General features: G+C 33.4%; 1 protein-coding gene across 1 annotated transcript; it reads right to left on the bottom strand.

Moving 5' to 3' along the window:
- Window positions 1–2390: 2390 nt before the first annotated feature.
- On the bottom strand, window positions 2391–2753 carry LOC143554100 (glutathione S-transferase U17-like). The gene has a single exon (XM_077043956.1). The coding sequence runs from the start codon at window positions 2751–2753 to the stop codon at window positions 2391–2393; it is 363 nt and encodes a 120-aa protein (XP_076900071.1).
- Window positions 2754–21768: the final 19015 nt, after the last annotated feature.

The raw sequence follows: 21768 nt of genomic DNA on the forward strand, positions 1-21768 counted from the left end.
CGATGGTTCGGGCAAAGTTCATTACATAATAAAAATACTATTAAACAATAATAAAAAAGACACCGTCATTAGAAATTAAAAAACACATAATATAAATACAATGGAAGAGAGCGGCGTTTGTAACTTTGTATAATTGTAACAATTTACAATTTTGTTTATAAAACTCTAAATCTAAAAGGCAGCATTAAAAAAATGCTTAGGGAGATGGAAATCAAACTTGTGACCTTTAATTAACAAAACTGGTGTCATCCACTAGACCAGTGGCTTTTAATATAGTAGGATGGCTCCGTTCCTTCCTAACTTATAAGATGATTCACTCTATTATTTTACATATACATTCACCACCCATTTCTTAACTAGATCCGCCCATGTTGACATGGTGGTACTAAAGTGATCACTTTTGCTTAAAACTTCACATTAAGATTAACATAATGCATGCTATCACTAACCTTAACATGAAGATTCAGAATTTGAAGCTATATAACCAATTCACCCATAGGGGTGATTAAACGGGTCTTACCCACCAAAACAGAGCGCATGTTTTAAGTTGATCATTGAATGAACCACTTCTCCTTTAATTGTGATTTAGCTAGGCCAATATAGTTTTCAATGATTTTCTTCACCTATTATTTTACTGTGTACCGGTAATTATATGGTACAAATTAAATACCTTAGCTAGCTTATACAATTATTTTACAGTGTACCAGTAGTGGTCAACACACGAAGTTTAGAAAAAGATTTGGTTTGAGTTTGGACTTGGGTTTTTAGCGGGGTGGGTTGTTGAGATTTAGAAATTGCTTGAGCGAGTTTAAGTTTGGATTCATGATTAAGAACACAAAGAATATAGGAGATTCTAAAGAAAGAAGTACCGAAGATGTGAAAAAAGCTAGAGCGATTTGTTGTATTTATAGGGGATTCTGAAAACATAACACATCCTTTCATGACTTTCCAACGAATCCAGAGAGGTTCAAAGGGGAGCGCCTCATTAATGGGGTTCGGGGCTATTGTCCCGAGTGGGATCAAGGGGTAGCGTCCCTGATGGATTGCTAAAGATTATTCATTGAAAAATACTTAATTAATATTTGCATAGTCTCACATATTTGAGTGTCAAAAATGGGACAGGTGAAACGTGCACGTCACTAGCTTGAAATCGTAAAAAGAAATTTTAGCTCCCAGTGCATTTGAACTACAAAGATTTATAATAACATATATAAACAAAGAACCTAAAATCCTACGTGTCGCGATGTGGTCGTTCCCCCGTTTTATGGAAGCCACCAGATTGCTTAATTTTTAAATGCAGGCCTCTCATTGATTTAACCCAAATTCATGGGTATGTGTCTTACCAAAACCAGATAGCTCTTAAACGGGTTATAACATCTCATTAAATTAAAAATTAATCTTACCAATTATTTGATATGAAAATCCTATAAAATAGGGATATACTAAAATTTAATATCCAATTTATAAAGAAAAATATATTATTTATAATTAATAAACAATTTTATAATAAAAAACATAAGCGGGTCATGGGTCACCAAATCCAGATAGCTTTTAAACGGGTTATAACATATCATTTTTTTATGAAACTCTTTTATCATCAAACCCTAAATATATTATTAACTTTCTTACATAAAAAAAATTAAAAACGAAAAATGTAAAACAACCATTCTCTCAAGCCATCAGATTGCTCTATTTGTAAATGAAGGCTTCTCACGCATTTGACTCGAATTCACGGGTAAAGGTCTCACCAAACCCATATAGTTCTTAAACGGGTTATAACATCTCATTATATTAAAAATTAATCTAATCAAATATGTGATATGAAAATCCTATAAAATAGGCTTATACTAAAAATCAATATCCTATTTTATTTAAAAAAAGATATTATTTATAATTAAGAAACAATTTTATAATAAAGAAAATAAACGGGTAATGGGTATCACCAAACCCAGATAGCTTTTAAACCGGATAATAACATATCATTTATTTGTGAAACCATTTCATCATCAAACCTCAAGTATATTAATTATTAACTTTCTTACAATAAATAAAATTAAAATTCAAATATACATATATAAATATTAAAAACGAATAATGTAAAATAACCCCCGTATTACAGGGGATAAAATCTAGTTATATATAAATTTAAACTCCCAAAAATATGATACGACTAATGATAAATGACAAACAACCGAATCACAGTAACAAATATTTTAATTGCTTGTAAGCACGAGTGCCAAACGGTCCTTAACCACTTAAATCCATCCATGCAAGGGTATGATCAATGATCTTACTAGAAAACCAACACACAACACTTCATTCTAACATATTTAGCGAAAACACATGACAATTATACAACATATATATATTCGTAAAGCCAAAGGTACACTTCAAGCAGACACGTTCAAGGGCATAGGTACAGGTAAAAACCCTAGAAGCATCTTAAAGAAGTTCATGTAAACTTCATCACTTGGGATCACAGTCTTAATAGCTTCATGTGCCCACATACTCTTTCCCCATTGTGCAAGTCTTGGGTTTATGGCTTCATCAATCACATCGAAACCCAAAATTATCCCAAAAAACTTGAACCATCCAAGATAACATCCCATGACAACATCAATATAACCGATTTCATCCCCGCCGAAAAATGTATTCCCCTTGCTCAACTTTATGAATGCTTCTTCCAACATTGCAGACCCTCCAATGATCAGCCTTTTATATTCTTCTTTCCGCTTACTCTCTTGTGTTAGCATAAATTTTTTCAACCATGGGCAATACTTTCGCAAATTGCATATACGTATATCAGTAATATAGATTATAAGAATCTAACTAATTCTATAATGATAATAAGTGTAAAGAGTGAGATTGACTTTAACATCCGAACGTAAAAGTAAGGATTATCACCGATGAAATGACTAATATGGATTATTATCGACCAGTTTCTTTTACGTAATATATAGTTTATCCAATTAGAGTTGGAAAAAGTAGTAAAGTAAATGCCACCCATATTGTTTGTAAAGATAACTCATAGCTAACCACCAAAACTGAACAAAAGAAACATTCAACACTTGGGTTACAAGATATATACCACTGTATCAATGTAGTAGGCCAAACAACGGCTTTGAGCACGATCAAAAGGGTTCAAAGGGAGGATCGGGTGAACATCGGGTAGGATCTCATCAAGGTACTCTATTATGACTAGCGACTCGCTAATGGGCGGTTCATTTGCATGAAAAAGGACAGGGACTTTCTGAAGACCAGGATTCGATGCAAGTAGGAGCTCACTTTTGTTTGCAAGATCTTCTTAAATGTACTCATAATCGATGGATTTGAGCTTAAGGACGAACTTAACCCGGGTCACAAATGGACTTCCAGCGGACCCAAGAAGCTTCATTTCACGCTTTTTTGCCACTGAAATATTGTATGAGCTAGAAATGTATGATTAACTGAGTGATGCATGCCTGGAGAATTTAAACCACGAGAAAGGAAAATATTATATACCTTTTATTTAACCACAAACCTATCTAAATCTATTATCCATATTTTAAGATAGCTTGTAAATCCAATCTAAAAGCTACCTAAATCTTTTGCCCGTAAAGTACAATCACAAATAACTGGGACATTTTGCTTTAGTAAGAGCATCTACAACAACAAATTTTCATAAACCGTCACATCAGCTACACGTCAGATTCTAAACTTTTCTTAAAACCTCCATTTTTTTCACAACAACAAACCTATACAAACCTTATTAATAATATTAAAGTTATATATATATACATATGTAACTAGCTTTTATCCCACATATTACGAGAATTGTTTTATATTTTCGTTTCTAATATTTATATATTTTTTTGAATTTTAATTTTATTGGTATAAGTGAGATTTTTATGTTATGTTGTTTGTTGTATATTACAAGCACAAACCCAATAGTCAATAACCAATTAATTAAACGTGGCCCAATGTCAATAAATTAATTAAACACAATTAATTTATACATGACCCGATAGGACATTAATTTATAATTTAAACTAGGAATGAGATCGGTATGACATTGACGGTAAAAAAAATCGCAAATATTTGGAACCGAATATCGGTACCGGTACGGTACGATACTGGTATTTCATGCCAAATTTGGGAATACCGGGTACCGAAAACTCAAAACTTGGTACCAGAACCGAATCTGGTGATCACTAACTTAAACCGATAAAATACGAACTATTAGTCTATTATTGAAGTTAGACGAGCTTGCACGTACACTCGTATGTCCTAAGTCCTAACCCGTTTAATAACTAATAATATTTACAAGGTTAATAAGCTAACCCAATAACACTAAGATTACCAACGCTATTCTCATCCCCCAATGACACTGTTTCACGTCGTTTGCTCATGCTCATTTATGTTCGTCAAAATAAAGCAAGTATGATCGATAGCACTATTATTTGTCAAAACCAAAGATAACCAACTGATCGAACTGGCAAATACAAAAGAACACCACTGTTTCCTTGTCAAGAAGGAAATAATTTATGAGTTTACCTTGGTTCAGTATGTTCTACACTTTATTCAAGTTTGGGATAATATTTTCTCATGAATCGGTGAATAGTTGTAAATTTAATTGGTTATGTGGTTCAAACTAATATTATGTATATAGTTTTGTTCTAGTTTGTGAAAATGTCACGGGGAACACCACAATGCGATGACCCCGATGGTTAATTGGTTATCATGTCTTCTCTTGTGCTAGCTTGTTTCGCTATTTGATAATGAAGACAAAGAAGGATCAAAGCACCTTTGGTGCCATCTAGTGATATTGCATTTCAGGAGTGCAAATATTAAATAACGCTGACTGTCAATGAGCACCTGATCGATGTGCTGGATGACGACGATATAATCCATCTTTCATTTAGTCAAAAGAAATTTTTAATACCTATTTTCTTATCAATTAGCGTACCTTCTCTTCTGAGTTGGCTAAAAAACATCTTGTCGAGACCTAGAGTCACTCTCTGTTTGGAACCTCATCATGAATGAGGAGAATCCTCCAACTCAGATTCATGTTCATCAAAGCCATCGTCGTGTTTCACTCGTGTACAAGTATATCATGATATTTGACCAATAAATAGGAGGCCTTCCCCAGCATACGGAACATTTTAACTTCCACTACCTCCTTCTCTATGTCCCTCTTTCATTTCATTTAGTATGAAGAAGAGAGAAACAAACTTATATATATACACAAACATATGCGACGCATATGTTATGAATTCAACATATGCGCTTACCTTTTTAAACAGCTACTAAAAGAATGAGGGTACAATAGTATGATAAAACTATTAGCACATGCAAAGCCTTCATTACCTGGCGTGGCACGTCTGATGTGATATATCGGGCTGAGGCCCTCTTTTTCGGAAAGGCTTATATATCGGGTTGACCGTGTCCAATAGACGTGGGTTATTTATCCTAGAAAATCCTCAAAATAGACATTTTTAACAATCAATTTCCAACTTCAACCATAAAATAGTCAGTTTTTTTCCGTCGGATCCTTTTCAAATATTATTCTAACTCCTTCATTATAACGGTTCAATGAAGATTTTATAAGATAACCATGCTTAACGAACCTAACTGATTATAATAATTAAAATATTAGTTTACTTAGATTTAACACATTCCTTTATTTAATGTTAAATTTTATTTAATTTCATTAGTTGATTCGTAATTTCAAATCGGGTTTCCCTATTTTCCTCGATCAGAATTTATTGTTTTGACTTTTTATTAAAAATTTAAAAGTTTTTAATACTTAAAAATCATTAATTTATTTCCTAATTTCCCAAATTTGGTATAATATTTTTCAAACAATAATAAATTGATTTAACGAGCATTTATGTTTATCAATCAATACACACACAAAAATAAATTATAATTCATTTTAAAAAATTTAAAATTTTTTAATTTTATAATAGCTGACTTTATCTAAATATGTCAAGTTTAAAAGTTTAAACATCTAATCAATTAACTTTATAAATTTAGAAAACAAGTGTTTATATCTTATAAATTGTTTAAATACTCTTTTAAAACCCATAAATTTTTGAAATAAATGTCTGTTTAATAGGCTTGACTAACTCATGAAGTTTTAAACAGGTTTCACCATAAAATAAATATTTCTCAAAATAGAATGAAAACATTCACTAATATTCATTCAAAATTATTTATTGAAATTATTAAAATCAAAATCTTTTAAAACAACTTCTATATGTAATCTAATGTTATAATTAATACGTGTTTTTTGTTCCATGTTATATGTTATAAAGATGTTTTTAACTTTTTATTTATTTTTGTATGTTTTTGTCTTTGAATTAAATTAATAATTTAATGTCTCATAATTTATGGGAAAGTAACCTTTTTTTATATAAACATGGCATTTGCATTTTACTAAATCTATCAACCTATATATATATATATATTATATTATCTAATAAATAAATAGGATTTTCAACAATCTCATGAGAATACTCTATTATGCCACATGGCATTCACAAATAGTCTTTCCTTGATTTTAACGCAAAAGCTCGCGGGTCTCACCCAAATTGTTATAACCCGACCCCTCCTTTCAATCAACGCTCCATCTTTCCAATAACCATATGCTGCTTCTTTCAATATACGATCTCTCAACCGATTTCAGAGTTGTTCAACAAATCAACATCGATCCACGAGGTATTTTACGATTCTGGATTCTGTTCTTCTATTCCACCCAATTTTAACAAACCCTAATGTTGAATCATAGATTTCGCTATTAGATCTAGACTAAATCAGACCTGCTACCAAAATCATCATCGTCAATTGTCGAATCTACATGCTATATAACTGATTTCGCTAATCTTTGCTTTGCTTTGCTTTACTTTATTTTTTTTTCAATTTATGTGTTTCACTAATCTGTTGTTTCTTCTCCATCACTTTGTTCTTCAAACAATTTGAATAGGTAGGTTCAAGATATTCCTCATATTAGATTTTTCTAATCTCATTTTGTTTTGCAATCGTCTTTTTAAGGATTTTTGTTGTTGTGGTGCATGTATGCAACATGGAATCTGCAATTTGGTATTAGATTGTTGAATTAAGGATCTAGGGGACTTCCCTTTTTGTCCTGGTTTTTTTTTTTTTTAAAGTGCTCATTTTCTTTTGGTTTAAAGCTCTTTGATTGTGGTTCTTAAAAAATTCAATTAGTTTATCAATTGATGTCAAATGGATTTTTCTTTTGGAGAATCGGGTATTTTCCAGTTTGTTTGTACTTTCCTTGGAATTAGGGTTTTCTTAAAATTGATTGCTTGGGTATTTTAAGTTTGATTTACGAGACAATCTCATGTAATGATTTAGGTATGGTCTTAGTTTCTGAAATCTGATTCACGTTAAGCTACATGTTCTTTAAACATGTAATTTGTGCTCAGAGATATTTTCTTCGACTTCGTAGGTAGTAGATGTTTCGTTTTTAATTGCAAGGGATGAGGAATGACTTCAGAAGTTGATGCCAATCCTAAAGGTGATTTCTGAAATTGATTTGCTGTTGATGTTGGTTTTATCAGCTACAACTTAAAAGTTCTCTATTTCACTTATCTATGTTTTGAAAAGATGAACAAGGGCGTTTTGGGGTTGCTTGAATATGTGTTTTGAACGTGAGTATATGATATTTAATAATAAAAATGAGATGATTAACCGTAATAAGAAGGTTTGTATTGAAAGTTTTAATATTTAGATATTTGGTGTAAAAAAGGTCATTATCTAATGAAGTAATAGATAAAATTGGCCAATAGGGACATCATTGTGAGAAAAAAAATATATATATACATTTTCTTTAAGATAGTAAAAAAACTGTCAACTTAAGTTAAATAGATGGGAAATAAGTAGTTGTCCGGATGGAAATTTCCCAATTAAATGACTATTTTATTTTGTTTTGCAATTTTAATGACCTGCATGCTACCTTAATAGTAATTGTTATGTTTATAATAAGAAAAAAGTTAAGAAAAATAATCAGACAATATAAGCTTTTGATGCAAAGAATTGCATATAGGTTCTATAGACTGTACCAGTTTTAAAACAAATTTCTTAATTGATGTAAGCTTTTAACCCAAATCATTTAAATTTCTATTATTTGACCCGTTTAATGTGTGTAAAATAAGAAATGATGCTTATTTAGATAGCTTGGTACATTCTATATTTTACTCTGAGATTGGTATGGGTTTTATTGCTAATATTATGCTAGCATCATCTGTTAATACCAATTAGTGTAATGGTGGATCTAATATTCTTTTTGTCCAGAAAATATTAGAGTAAAAGGTTGATGGTAATTCCCTTGACCTTAAAGTTAAACTTTAACTCCTCACCCTTAGAGTAATGTAATGACAATAACTAGCTGTGTGCTTCAAGCGAGAGTTGATATTTTTCAGGTTAAAGGAGAAGATAGGAACCTTTATGATACGCTTTTTTATGTGAGATGTCTTAGAGAGTATTGAAAGAATGAATTTTTCGGGATTTGTTCGACAACCCTTTATTATTCCTCGGCCTTTAAGACCATATAGGCCAACGGGTATTGTAAGTTTTTATTTGATATGTTTCATGGTGTTTATTCGATAAACTTAAACTTGGGACTGAATTTTAAATTGTTTTTGCAAAAACGGATGCATCATTTGTATATGTAGAGAGAATTGTCAATTTTAAAGCCCAACTATTTATGGATAAACATTAAAAGATGGTATTTGTATTAAATAAAGTAAATATATCATTATGGAATTGTGGTTTATTGGAGGTGAATGGAATAATGGAGGAGCCTTTTTGAATTGTGGCATTCTAATATATAATTCAATTTGTATAACTGTGATTAGTATTTTAGTTTTGCGTGTTTGTCATGTCATATTTTCAGCATGCTTTTAAAATATTGAAATTTGTTATTGTATATATATCTTAATGTGATGCATCTCAAGTCAACGGTCAACTAGCTATTTCTCGTGCTTTTGGACACCAAAACTCAAAGCACATCTAAGTTTAGAACTTGACCTACGACATGTATATATTGCGCCACGTGTCAGGTTAAGTATTTGAACCCATGTAATGCAAATGTTTTAATCTAGATTAGGTCTGTATTTGAAGTAGCCTATTTTCAAGCATGACCATTTATATGCAGCATTCTATAAAGATGACATATTTTTAGACTAATATTTTCTTGTATTTAAATACCTGGATTCTAACCATTGTTGAATAAATAGAAATGATAGATAATAGTAGTCCCATGTAATACAAATACAACTACATATGTTGTATTCAACGAGATATTTAAAGAATTATGAATCGTATATCTATGTTACCCATGTAATATTTAATCTAATGTTATATGAATTTTTTTTCTCATTTATTACTTTGTATTTCTTAATTTAAGTAGCGTTATTTGAAAATGTTTGTAATATCATATTTATTTATTTTGTTAATTTTGTTTTATTGTCAACCCGTGTAATACACGGGTTCTAACCTACTTTATAATCAGGTTCGGCCGTGGCATAGGGCAATGCGGACGACCGGCCGAGTCACTTAATTTTCAGGGGCACTTAATTTTCGGGATCGAAACGCACATAATATGTTGTTATAACGCGTAATGAATGATGATTAATGTTTCTCCGTTATAGTCTAAATGTTTTACGAGATTTAATTGATTTATAATGTACGTTTTACGGCGTCTTTGATGTTCGCCGGAGTTTTCTCGCCGGATTCTGGCGAGCCGGAAAATCAAGGTAGGGGGGTGACGGGTGGGTTTGGCTGGGTAAAAAACAAATATATATATTATTTTAAATATTTTACATTTAAGACCCTTGCAAAATCAAGCTGTTTTAAGAAAGAAAATTAAAGTAAAATTACAATTTGAACCTTGCACTTTGAAATATTATAAAAATGTAATAATAAGTTATAAACTTGGATATTTTGTTATATTATACTCGTATTGTTTAAAGATCGTTTAATTAAAAATTAAATCCCGGAGTTTTGTGAATTGGACAAACGAATAGAAAATGAGCTATCGATAAACGTACATCATCAAGATTGAATATTAATGATGCACGATAAACATGAATACATTGAAACGATAAATCGGGTCTGTTTAACGAATGCGAATGCAAATTCAAATTCGAATAAAAACAGAAATTAACGAATGTTACATGAAACGAATATTGAGAATATTATACACACACCCACACATATATATTTTTTATATATAAAATATTTTTATGAAAAAAAATATGTCTATTTAATGTTTTACCCTATACAATAACTAGCTTGATATAGTTGGAAAGGGGTATGACTCCTAGCCAAAAGGTTGTAGGTTCTAGTCTCACTTGAGACATTTTTAAGCTTATTTTATACAAAAAGTATTTTACACAACCTTAATCATAACCAAGTAAGCTCATTTAAAAATTTAATAGTTTAAACCAAACAAAAAACCATTTACATAAAGCCTAATTTTTATTTTTATTTTTTGCTTATATTTCGTTACTCGTTAGGGTCTACGGGCCCTTTTATTTTGGCTCGACCGAGGCATATAAATTCTTGGAGACGACCCTGTTTTTAATATATACATAAATATATATGTGTGTGTGTGTGTGTGTGACGTTTTAAATATGTTCCACCCGTCTGTAACACGGACACTATCCTAGTATGTTATGAATTCAACATATGCGCTCACATTTTCAAACAGCTACCAAAAGAATGAGGATACAATAATATGATAAAACTATTAGTACATGCAAAGCCTTCATTACCTGGCGTGGCACGTCTGATGTGATCGGGCTAAGGCCCCCTTTTTCGGAAAGGCTTATACATCGGGTTGACCATGTCCAGAGAAGTGAGTTATTTATCCTAGAAAATCCTTAAAATAGACATTTTTAACAATCAATTTCCAACTTCAACCATGGTTTGAAAGAATACCCAAAATAACTAGTTTTTTTTCCGTCGGATCCTTTTCTGAACCCGAATTCTCAGACGGATTAGATGGGCCTCTAAAAGCTCGCCACGTGTCATGATGTTTCGTCGGAAGATTTTTTGTCGTCCAACAAAAAAGTTTTCTTTCTCTGACGTAATTTTTTTTGTCCTCCGACGTAATACTTCATCTTCCGGCGTAATACTTCATCTTATACATCTCAAACCCCAATCCTTCCATAACCAATCTCCATCTCCATCTTTATCGTTTTTCCAAATAATCAAACAAATCTATAGTGTAAATTGCTTAGTTTTTCGAAAACAAAACCATAGTGTTTGTTTTCCACGAATCATATTTATTGTAGAGAAATCCGCAAAAGAAAGTGATGAACCCTTGAGTTCAATTCAGAGAAATTCAGTGGAAGATTAATCTGTCGGATACGACGGTAACAAGAATTAAACTGTCGAACTTGACGGTTTAATTTTACATCGATTCATCACTTTTTATGTCGGATGATTTTTTTACGTCGGATACGACGGAACATTAGTACACGTTAGGTTGAGTTAATCTGTCGGGTCAGGTCATCTTTATGTGAGATTCAATGAGAAAAAATGACTATTTTAAATATTTTTTTCAAAACAATGACTGAAGTTGGAAAATGGTTGTAAAAAACTATTTTACAAAATTTTCCTTCTTTATCTTTTGGGTTAATATCTTTGGAAGGATATCTCCTTTGTATCTGTTGCATTTAATATAAATTAGTTGTGGCTCAATGAAAGAGCACTTACTTTACTAGTGAGAGGTCGGGGGTTCAAATCTTACTACCACCAATTTATATGCGAGATATAAGGGATGACACTGACTTGCCAGGGTTCGAGTCCTGATCTCATCCGGTTTTATCGGCTCATCGCTGTCGTGCTGTTTGGCGGGCGTGGGGGTCGGGTTTTATCCGGGGAATTCCTCAATAGGTGGACCGCTAGGGGCTCCGTCCGTCCGGACTCGTGGCTGGCTCGGGCTACCTTTAGCCATTGGGGGCCGCGTACAGAATACCCGGCGTTACTTGGTCATTCAAAAAAAAATCTGTTGCATTTAATGCTTGTCTTTCATTAATTGCTTCATTGGTATCTTTAGGGTTGAATTACAACTAGGACCGGGGACCCTTCTTGTCACGTTTCTTCTGGTCCCTTGTCTAAAAGACTAAAAGTACCGTTGTTAATGGGTCTTGGGGTAGGTGTTTCTTATTGGGCTAAGTCATTTGTTAATGTTGGGTAGTATTTCAGGAACTACATCTCCTTTCTATGTTACTTCTAGAAAGTTGACCATGACCAATAAAAGTTACCACCTGTTTGAAAAATAAAAATTAAATATATTGTGGCCTAATTGTAGAAAAGCGTGGATTCTTCGGTGGAGATTCAAGTTTGATCCTTACTTAATTGTGTACTTTTGGGGGATTATAGAAAGAAACATTTGAGCTGGCTAGGCTTTGTGAGTTTGTTAGTTTGAATCCTGAGCCTACCTTGGATTTCGTCCCACTGTGTGTTAAGCCAGAGAATTCTGCTTTTGTGGCGGCACAACAACCGTTAAGTGATAGCTTGCGGTATGTTTCCCGAGGGAATGCCCAAACCAAACTCTGAAGCCAGTGTGGGCTCAGTTAAGACAACATAATATAGCCAGAATGGGGCAACACGGCTCTCCAATTTAAGAAATGCGGTGGCCTAAACACAAAGGAAAGTAAACGTACTAAAAAAACCTATTTGGAAATTTTCTTTTCATTTTAGCAACACGTCGTCGTCGTCGTCGCTAACGGAAAGTTTTATACGTTGATGAATGTTTATATGATTTCTCGCTAGTGATATGGTGGTGATGATAGTTGAGGAAAGTTTTGTCAATGATCTTTCTTTGATTCGGTAGATTTGGTGGGCTGAAATTGACGAACCAAAAACTTTATCCATGTATTTTTTTTCTCAATGTCAAAGACATTAATCATAGCTTTGACATATTAAGTTCTAAACCGTTTAAACACGTTACAAATAGGTTGTGTGTTGAGTTAATAAAAAATGTGTTCTAAAAATTTTTGTAAATATAATAAAATTTTAAGCTAGTTCGCCCATTAATTTATTGTGTAACCAAACATGACCCGTTTTTGAAGCAATGGCGGATCTAGAACCAAATGTCAGGGGTAACGCTCAAAAAAAAATTTTTAACCGTATTTCATACAATGTAAACTAAACAAAAATAGAAACACGATGATAAATAAATTTAAACACATGGACTGTATATTTCTCCCATTCGTTTTTCTGAAAGCTTGAAATCGAGTCATCACATCCTCTTCTTTTACTTTATCAAGTGTTTCTCTTTCGACCGCATAAGTTAAAGCATTGTTAAAATACTAATCACCCATTTGATTGCGTAAATCCGTCTTGATAAGATTCATTTTAGAAAAAAACATCTTTCAACGGTTGCGGTTGCAACAGGTAAAACCAACGCTAGCTTCAATATACGATAAACCAAAGGACATGGCGTGTTTTCCGGTTTTCACCATTACACGAGCAAGGTCACACATTCCACCCAATTTTTCAAATTTATTATCTTCCTTTAAAATGTGATAAAAGGTCGTAAGATCACCCGAAATACACCATCTTTCTTCATTACTAAAGTCATTCGGATACATATCAGAAAATGCCACTATCTTCGATATGTCATACTTAGAAAACGAATCACACGAATTTAAGCTAGACATTCTTTCGGTTTCGTTGATATTCAAACGGTATTAAATACTTCAACCTCAAAATGATGTCGATTAGTAATGACATTCTTTCGGTTTCGTTGATTACCATAACTTTCCAACATATCTAATATCTCAATCTTGTTTTTTTCACAAAAAAATGTCACTCTAGCTAACATCTTGTTAAACCCGTTTTGTCTTAGATTATTCAATGCTCGGTTTGTTCCGCTTATCAATTTAGACGCTTCTAACAAGTCTTGCTTTTTTTTGAATATGTTTTGATAGAGAATTTGTGAGGCCTAAAATATCGTCTAACAAGTGTATATAAAACACAAAATCAAGACTCTTAAAATACTTAAGAATCCTTTTCGTATTAGTTCATTGTTGTATACTCTCCCCATCTTCTTTATTAAAACCAAGTACCTCAACAACTTTTGAGAATAATTTTAACAAACTTACGATTGTTCTATATTGACAATTTATATAAATAATTATAATTTTAGTTAAAAGTTGAAGAATACATAAATTGAGAAACTATAGGTCGAATCGTGAAAGAGGGTTCGAACTGGTGAACCACCTCTTATCGACTATAGTGTGGAGCGGTGGAGGTCACCTGGTCAGGTGACCGGAGGGGGAGAAGGGCAGACTGACAGAGGGCAGCCCGCAGCAGCGCAGTAGTGTCTGGTCACGATGGTGGCACAGTTCTTGATTAATTGAGGACCGTGAATTTTGATTTAAGTGTAACTTATATTATTTTAAAGGTTAATGGGTTTTATTGGTTTGGACTTTAGTTGGGTTGAATTTTTAAATTGGTTGGGCTTAAAACACATAGGGATAACATTAGTTTTTTTTTCCAGGGGTAACGAAACACGAAAGCCGACCAATTTTTTTTTTCTACACTACCGACAAGAAGTTGAGGGGTAGCGGAGGCTGCCCCTCCTATTACACTACATCCGCCCACTGATTGAAGGCATGCCAACACAAATGACAACTTGTTATTAAACGGGTTAGTGGACCAACCCAAAACGGTTATGATTGTTTCCATGTCTTGTATAGTGTTACGGTTGTATAAGGAATTAACTCCCGTAATCACAACAACGTGTTCAGGCATATGAGATTAAGCCATTTAGGCTGGGATCAGTTAAATGTGTTTAAAGGCAACAAGTTAAATGAATACGAGCATGCATCCAAATAAGGCTATAAGTGAATTCTTTAGCAACTATAAAAGAAGCTATAGTAATTGGAACAGATATATTCATATACATGAAAGCATCAATTTCCTCGCAAATATAGAAAATTGGAATGCTCCTTTATACCACTTCACCTTTTGTACCCTCTATGACAGTACAAAACTATGCATCCAAAACTTTTGATGATAATTTTAGTCTATGAAATCTGTAATTGGGTGGTGAGATGATTGAAAGCTTCTTCACAACAAGGTATGGTAAGCCCTCCCATTGGATGATTAAACCCGAACTCTTCCTCCGACCGACGTAACAAATCTTGGAATAATGGTTGGTCCAAGTAAGATAAAGGAACCACAAACCTTTTTCTTTGAACTTCACCTACATACACAGCCAGATGTCCTTTGGGAACATCTTTCTGGTGTTTACTATTTAGTTTGATTAGTTGTTTTGCATTGGCAACTATTGATTGCAACCGAAAAACACCCATATTTTTGGAGCTCAAAATAAATTGTTTTAATTTTGAGAGAATGAAATGAAGTGATATACTTTGATGGAAGTCTAGGGTATGAGCCTTATATTTATAGTGTCAAACTTGCAACCAGCTAGTTACTCAAATTTGAAAATTTTTATATAAGTTGAATTGTTTTAAGGGCCTACTTGCTGATGCTTTCACATGTCTTTGCTTTTTGCAGACTAAAAACATTTTTTTTTCTTATCCTATCTATAGATATATAGTAGTTAATATGAGCTGCATAACTTGGAATGATGATTTTATAGATATTTAATTATTTATAGCTCATTGTTTCATTCTCACCACCTTTTAAAAGGATGGTATTTCCAATACCGTACTCATAAAAATTGGTGTCAATCAATTGCACTGCCCATACATGAGGGATGGGAATATTTTTGGTTTATTTATTCTTACGTACATGCTGGGATGGCATTTCCAAGGGCACCTAAGATTCAACAGTTAACGGTAGCGATAGAATAAAAATGGGAAACCACCGTCCAAATAGCACATGTACATGTTATAATAGACAAGAAAAAAAAAAAGATATTTTATGAAGTTGGTGCAAATTAATGTTATCATCCAAAAGATAGATTCATTTCAGATCCTAGACTTTTGGATACTGCTAAAGATAAAAGTTGTGACCACAGTGATTAATATTGAAGCAAACGCAAATTAACCACTTGGTCGCGATTTATAGTTAAAAAAAGAATGCTTTGGACATAGATGCGTAAACCAAACAAGCAGTTAACCCCCTCCCCCCTCCCTCCCAAGGAGGTCTTCTTTGTCTTCCACCTTAATTCCTGGCCAAGGCATATCCCTGGGAACGGTGAAGCATTGTTTCAGTGGCCGACCTTGACCCTGTTATTTTGAGATCATATCTAAAATTCAAAGTTTGTCTCGATTTGGTACTGCTCCCGTGGAAATAGTCATAGACGGTGAAGCGAGACAAATTGGCGGTTAATTGAAATAGTCTCGAACTTTTGCTTAGAAAACTAGCATAGGTAATTGTACATCGGCACCAAATGACCAATAATTATGGTCTGCATTTTGTGTCGTGCTAATAAGCAATGGGAAATATTCATTCCCTATGAGGGAAAGAACCGTTTATAAGAAACCTTTTTTTTAACGATCAACGAATAAAGCCATGTTACCCCTGGTAACCCAATTGTAAAAGGAGACCCTATATGCTTGCGATTGCAGACGGTGTTTGTAGCCCAAGACCACCATTTCTTGTTTAGGGGAAAACCCGGTTGAGATCGTATTATAACTTGAGACCTTGCGGTTTTCAGCCTAAATATTTACTTCCTTTCCAATGCCAATTAAGCTAGTTAAGCTAAAGCTCATTGACACAATTTAGAAGAAACTAATCAAAGTATTCGAGAAGTGAGAATTCGATTGCACGGTGTGCCTTGAAAGGATTCTTTACCATTGTACGTACTTGTATTTATAGTGTTTGTACGTACTAGCAAGTAGCAACTACTTGACATGCAAATGGGATATTTGATGAAGATATTGGTTAAATGCTGCAAGTGCCCACTTCAAGTGTTACCTGATCACACTTGGCTGCTTTTAGAGTATTGGCCTACTTGTTTCTGTCAAGTAGTTACTCATCACAGGTGTTTAAATGATTAATGATCAGGAGTGCATGTGATTTGGAGACTGACTATGGAGCTGGAGCAATGCCAACTGTGTCAAGGACTAGTTCTAACCTTATTTTTATTGAAAATGTTTTCTTCTATATATGATTTAATTTATGGTTTTGCAATTCTTAAATTCATTAAATAAACTCACTACAAAATCAGCATAACTTCCAATGCATGTATTATAAACCTTTATTTGTAGTCTTTTTAATTAATGGCCAATAGGAAATATTTATTTGTAGCTTTTTTAATATGTTTTTATTTGAAACTGAAACAAATATGCATGTGGCAACTGGATTCCGTGTATTGTCTGTTTCAAGAGCACACCATGCAAGTACCCAACTTGGGACACTATCAATACAGCCCATGGTTTTATTCTCAAAAGCTTTTGGAATTGAAGTTTTAGCTTTGCCTTACCAAGATCTGCTTTTATAATCTATCAATATATCATTGCCTATTGCCCATACCATGCAAGACTATTAATTGTTGTACTTCATAAGGTATTTGGTTAATGGATAAATGAATATAGAAGATCTACAGTTGATATTCTCAACTACTTGATAAATGAATTAGAGGAAACAATACAAACAAATACTTAGTTAATTCATCAAACGAACAAGGCAGATTCATCATCTAGCAAACCCACTCAAGAGTGTCACAACACTTAATTGGTGATATACTCTACTAATTGATAAGTTGACAAAATATGTAGCTTGAACATGATAAAAGCCACCTATTTTCTAATTAAATGTTTAATGCATTGGGGTTGTATTGTTAGAATAAATACATATGCAAGTGATATTGTCACAAACACACGAAAGGTTAAGTCATGTTAAAGAAAATATCACAAAGCTAAGCAAATTCAGCAACCATTCGGTGACACTAGACCATTTTAGAACCAAATTGTTAGAGGACCAAGACAGGAGCATCTAGTCAGCATTGGCGAGGGGACTAGTCTCTTTATTAAAGGATGAATAATCTGAACACCATAATCAGATATTCATTTAATTTGAGATTATGAAGAATACGCTTAAATAGAGTTATATATAATGAGGTTCACAAGAATCACACATATAGAAGAATACTTATCGAATAGTATAAGCAATGCCGTGACATTGGGGCACAACATTGTTAAGAATGTGATACATCATGGTCAAATCAAACAATGTTTAGGTTTGGTGTCTACTTTTGTATTTGAAGAAACACTAAGTGAACACTGGACAGATTATAGATAATCTGGGGGTTAAGTAATGTTTCCCACGAGAATGAGGTCCAACAGAGACGGTTGTTCTTCAGGGGACCTGCAAAACAAACACCGTAAGCTCGTCACTGAGAAGGGGGGGTTCCTCCTTGTGACCACCCTCCGGCGTGAGAATCAGACTAGATTGCTCTGAATATAAGTGTATATTAAGAGATTGCTAGATAACAGGATAGCAGATGATCTTACCATTCCAAGATGTTGGAGTATTTATAGCCGAATGTAGGTTTCCAAGCAGGTACAGCCGGCTGAATAGTATTCCTGTTCTACCAACAGTGGACTATGCACAGGCCATACTGGTTGGTGGATAGGTCACAGGCCATACTGGTTGGTGGATAGGTCACGGTCAAATCAAACAATGTTTAGGTTTGGTGTCTACTTTTGTATTGTAAGGATTGCAGTCCATCTAAGTAACAATGTCTGGTGGAGAAGAAGAACAAAACCAAAAGAAAGAACACGTAACAACAATACCTAATTAATAGAAACAATGACCTTTTGGTTTGATAAGGTATGGCTAAAACAATATATAGTCAACACAATAACACTAGACCAATCAATCTCACTCAGTTTTTTTTTGTGTGAAATCAAATATAACAATTTGATATAGTTGAAAATAAATGGGTTCTACAAAGAAAGTGTTCTCTTAGTATCTCCATAACTAAGAGACAATGCAAAGACCAATAAATCGATGTTTAATGACTCCATATTTATCAGCATATCGCAAAAACCACAACCATGTCATATATAATTTGACTTGTCAGCTAATAATATAAACACATCATCGTTAATAAAGTTCTTTACAAATATGCTTAATTAGTACTTCTTGTGCCAAGCAATTACAATTGCCTTTTTGAAATGCTGACCTCATTTGATTAATCCCTTGAGCATTTCATCATACAACCCTACTAATGTCTTAATTGTGTTTTCTAGTAAATTCTAATAAAATCAAGGGAGAACTTTAGTTTTGGTCTTATGAGGTTTCTTAAAATTATCAATTTTGGGTCGATAACTTGTTTTAGTCTTTTATGATACAATACTTTCATTTAATTATTAAGTTTAGTTCAACCTATTAACATCATCCACCAATAGTTAGATAATATAACTTTAAAGGGATTTTTCGCATTTCACGTACTTTTAATCATATGAATTTTTGTTTTTTCTACCGAATATAAGTTTTATACTTTTTTCTTATTTTTTAATATTATGGTATCTTATATTTATTTAATTATATACCATACCTTATCAAATATGCTCATCAAATATTATATTTTTTAGGTATATTGGTTTTTATTAATCCCAACTATCGTCATTTGGTCACTACCGGTTCCATCTAACTAACTGTCTGCTGGCGGTCCCAACTTTTGGTAACTTTGTATCGGACCTTTAGGAACATTTTTCTAGTAAAAACCCCAATTATTGAGGTTGCCGGAAACCCTAGAACCATCGTCGGAATCAGTTGATGGTGCTCAAGTGGTGGTAGTTGGTTGGCGGTGAGTCAATTGGTGGTGGTTGCGGTGTTCAGGTGGTGCTTTCTGGCAGCAAATTTGACTTTTCCGGCCAAAAACGTTTTTCCGATGATCTGAAACTAACGACGTTAGGATTCTGTTAGTCGCGTACCATTATGAAGAAATAAGTTAAAAGTTGGGACTGTCAGTAGCCAATTAATTATTTGGGACCGGCAGTGATCAAAAGCCAATAGTTGAGATTAATAAAAACCAATATACCAATTTTTTTTTTAAGGTGATAAGAGTAAATTAGTTTGTTCCTTTTTTGAAAAGGATCCCACTAAAGATGGACTTCTAGCTTTGGGCTTCTTATTTAATATATGAGTTACTCAATTTAGTTGGAATTTTTTTTTTAAATGGGAAGGTAAAAAAAGAGCAGACGGTTTTTAATTTTTGATTTCTAGGTTCTTCATCATTTGAAATGGTGGATCATAATATTTGTATAAATGTTGCCTTCTACATGTCTAGTGAGATGGAAGTTTCGAATGTGTTCCGTTATTCCAAAAGATGTAACTAGTTTGAATTTTCTAGGATCCAACATTTCAAATTGGTAGATGATCTTGAATAGTTCTCATCAGATAAGCATGTAAATTTACCCGTTTTCATTGGAAGCTTCGCAATACATCAGACAACTGTTGACAACATCTATATTTCAAATGGCAAATCACCTATGGAAACCAAAAACAACTCCTAGAAATCCATCCGCCCTCTTCTCTTCTTTCTATTTTGAAAAAAAAAAATCTTTTAGTTGAGATCGATGTGTTCTTATTTAATATTTTTGGTTTTTCATTTCAATTGAAATGAGCTTTCTATTTTAATTTTTGGCTTGCTAAACACTGAAACAAACTTTTTGTTGGCTTAAGTGTCATGTACACGTACCATCGTTGAAATATGGTGTGTCACACGATTTTTGATATCAAAAATTACATATGAAAGAACTTCGATCACAATTAACACTGGTGGTTCTTGATAATAAAGGACACGGGGTAGCCAGAGAACCACACATGTTGGTTTAAAAGTTGAACGGGTACGATCACATGTTTAGATCCTGTTGGTCATAAGTTGTAGCTCTACACGCTGATGTTCATCTTCGAAGTTCCAGTAAACGAAGTTAATTCCAATTCCTTGATGTTGATATATTCACTCTTGGATAAACGCACGCAAACATGGTATGTTTTTCTCGACCCAATTATTCCGTTTCATGTTTTGATATGTATCGTTAGCATGCATTAAACATAACTAGACAAATGTTGCATGCATTATGCACCCTATGTAAAACGTGACATATATTCAGTCCATTCACACAAATTCAGACCGAAGCATGCATGATGAATTTATTTATTTATTTTAAGTACCCATGATACCACCAAATATAATCGTTTAGGGAATCAAACTGCATTAAGAACTACCTATTCATATACAGTAACTGAAATTGGACATATGCCCCCTCTTAATTTACATGGTTTAGAGCAAGCATGCAATGCCATACTCTCAATCAAATAATGAGATAAAAGAAAACACAATCGCGGTGCCACACATGTTATGAAGACAATGATTTTTGTTCATGCTACGGCCAAACGAGCAGTAAGCTTGATGAAGGCTTCTTCGTGGCAAGGAATGGTAAGCCCACCCTTTGGATAATTGAAATCGTACTCTTCTTCCGACCTACGTAACAAATCTTGGAATAAAGGTTGGTCCAAGTAAGATAAAGGCACAACAAACCGCTTCTTTTGGATCTCTCCAACGTACACCGCCAAATGTCCTTTGGGAACATCTGGCTGGTGTTTGTTGTGCAGTTTGATCATATGTTTCAGGTTAGAAACCAACGAACTCATTCGGCAAATACCCATGTAGATTTTGGAGAATTAAGGAATGGCTTTTGGAAGTGAGGAATTGGATTTGATGTAAGCATGGAGATTATGGTGGGTTTTATTTATAGTGTCTTGTACTTGCAAGTAGCCAAAGCAAATGGGAAATCCCGTAATGGAGGAATGGAGGTTGATTTT

This window comes from Bidens hawaiensis, unplaced genomic scaffold, assembly GCF_021521415.1.
Source record: "Bidens hawaiensis isolate Kalapana, Puna unplaced genomic scaffold, B.hawaiensis_p1.1 tig00017496_1, whole genome shotgun sequence".
In the NCBI taxonomy this organism is placed as follows: domain Eukaryota; kingdom Viridiplantae; phylum Streptophyta; class Magnoliopsida; order Asterales; family Asteraceae; genus Bidens; species Bidens hawaiensis.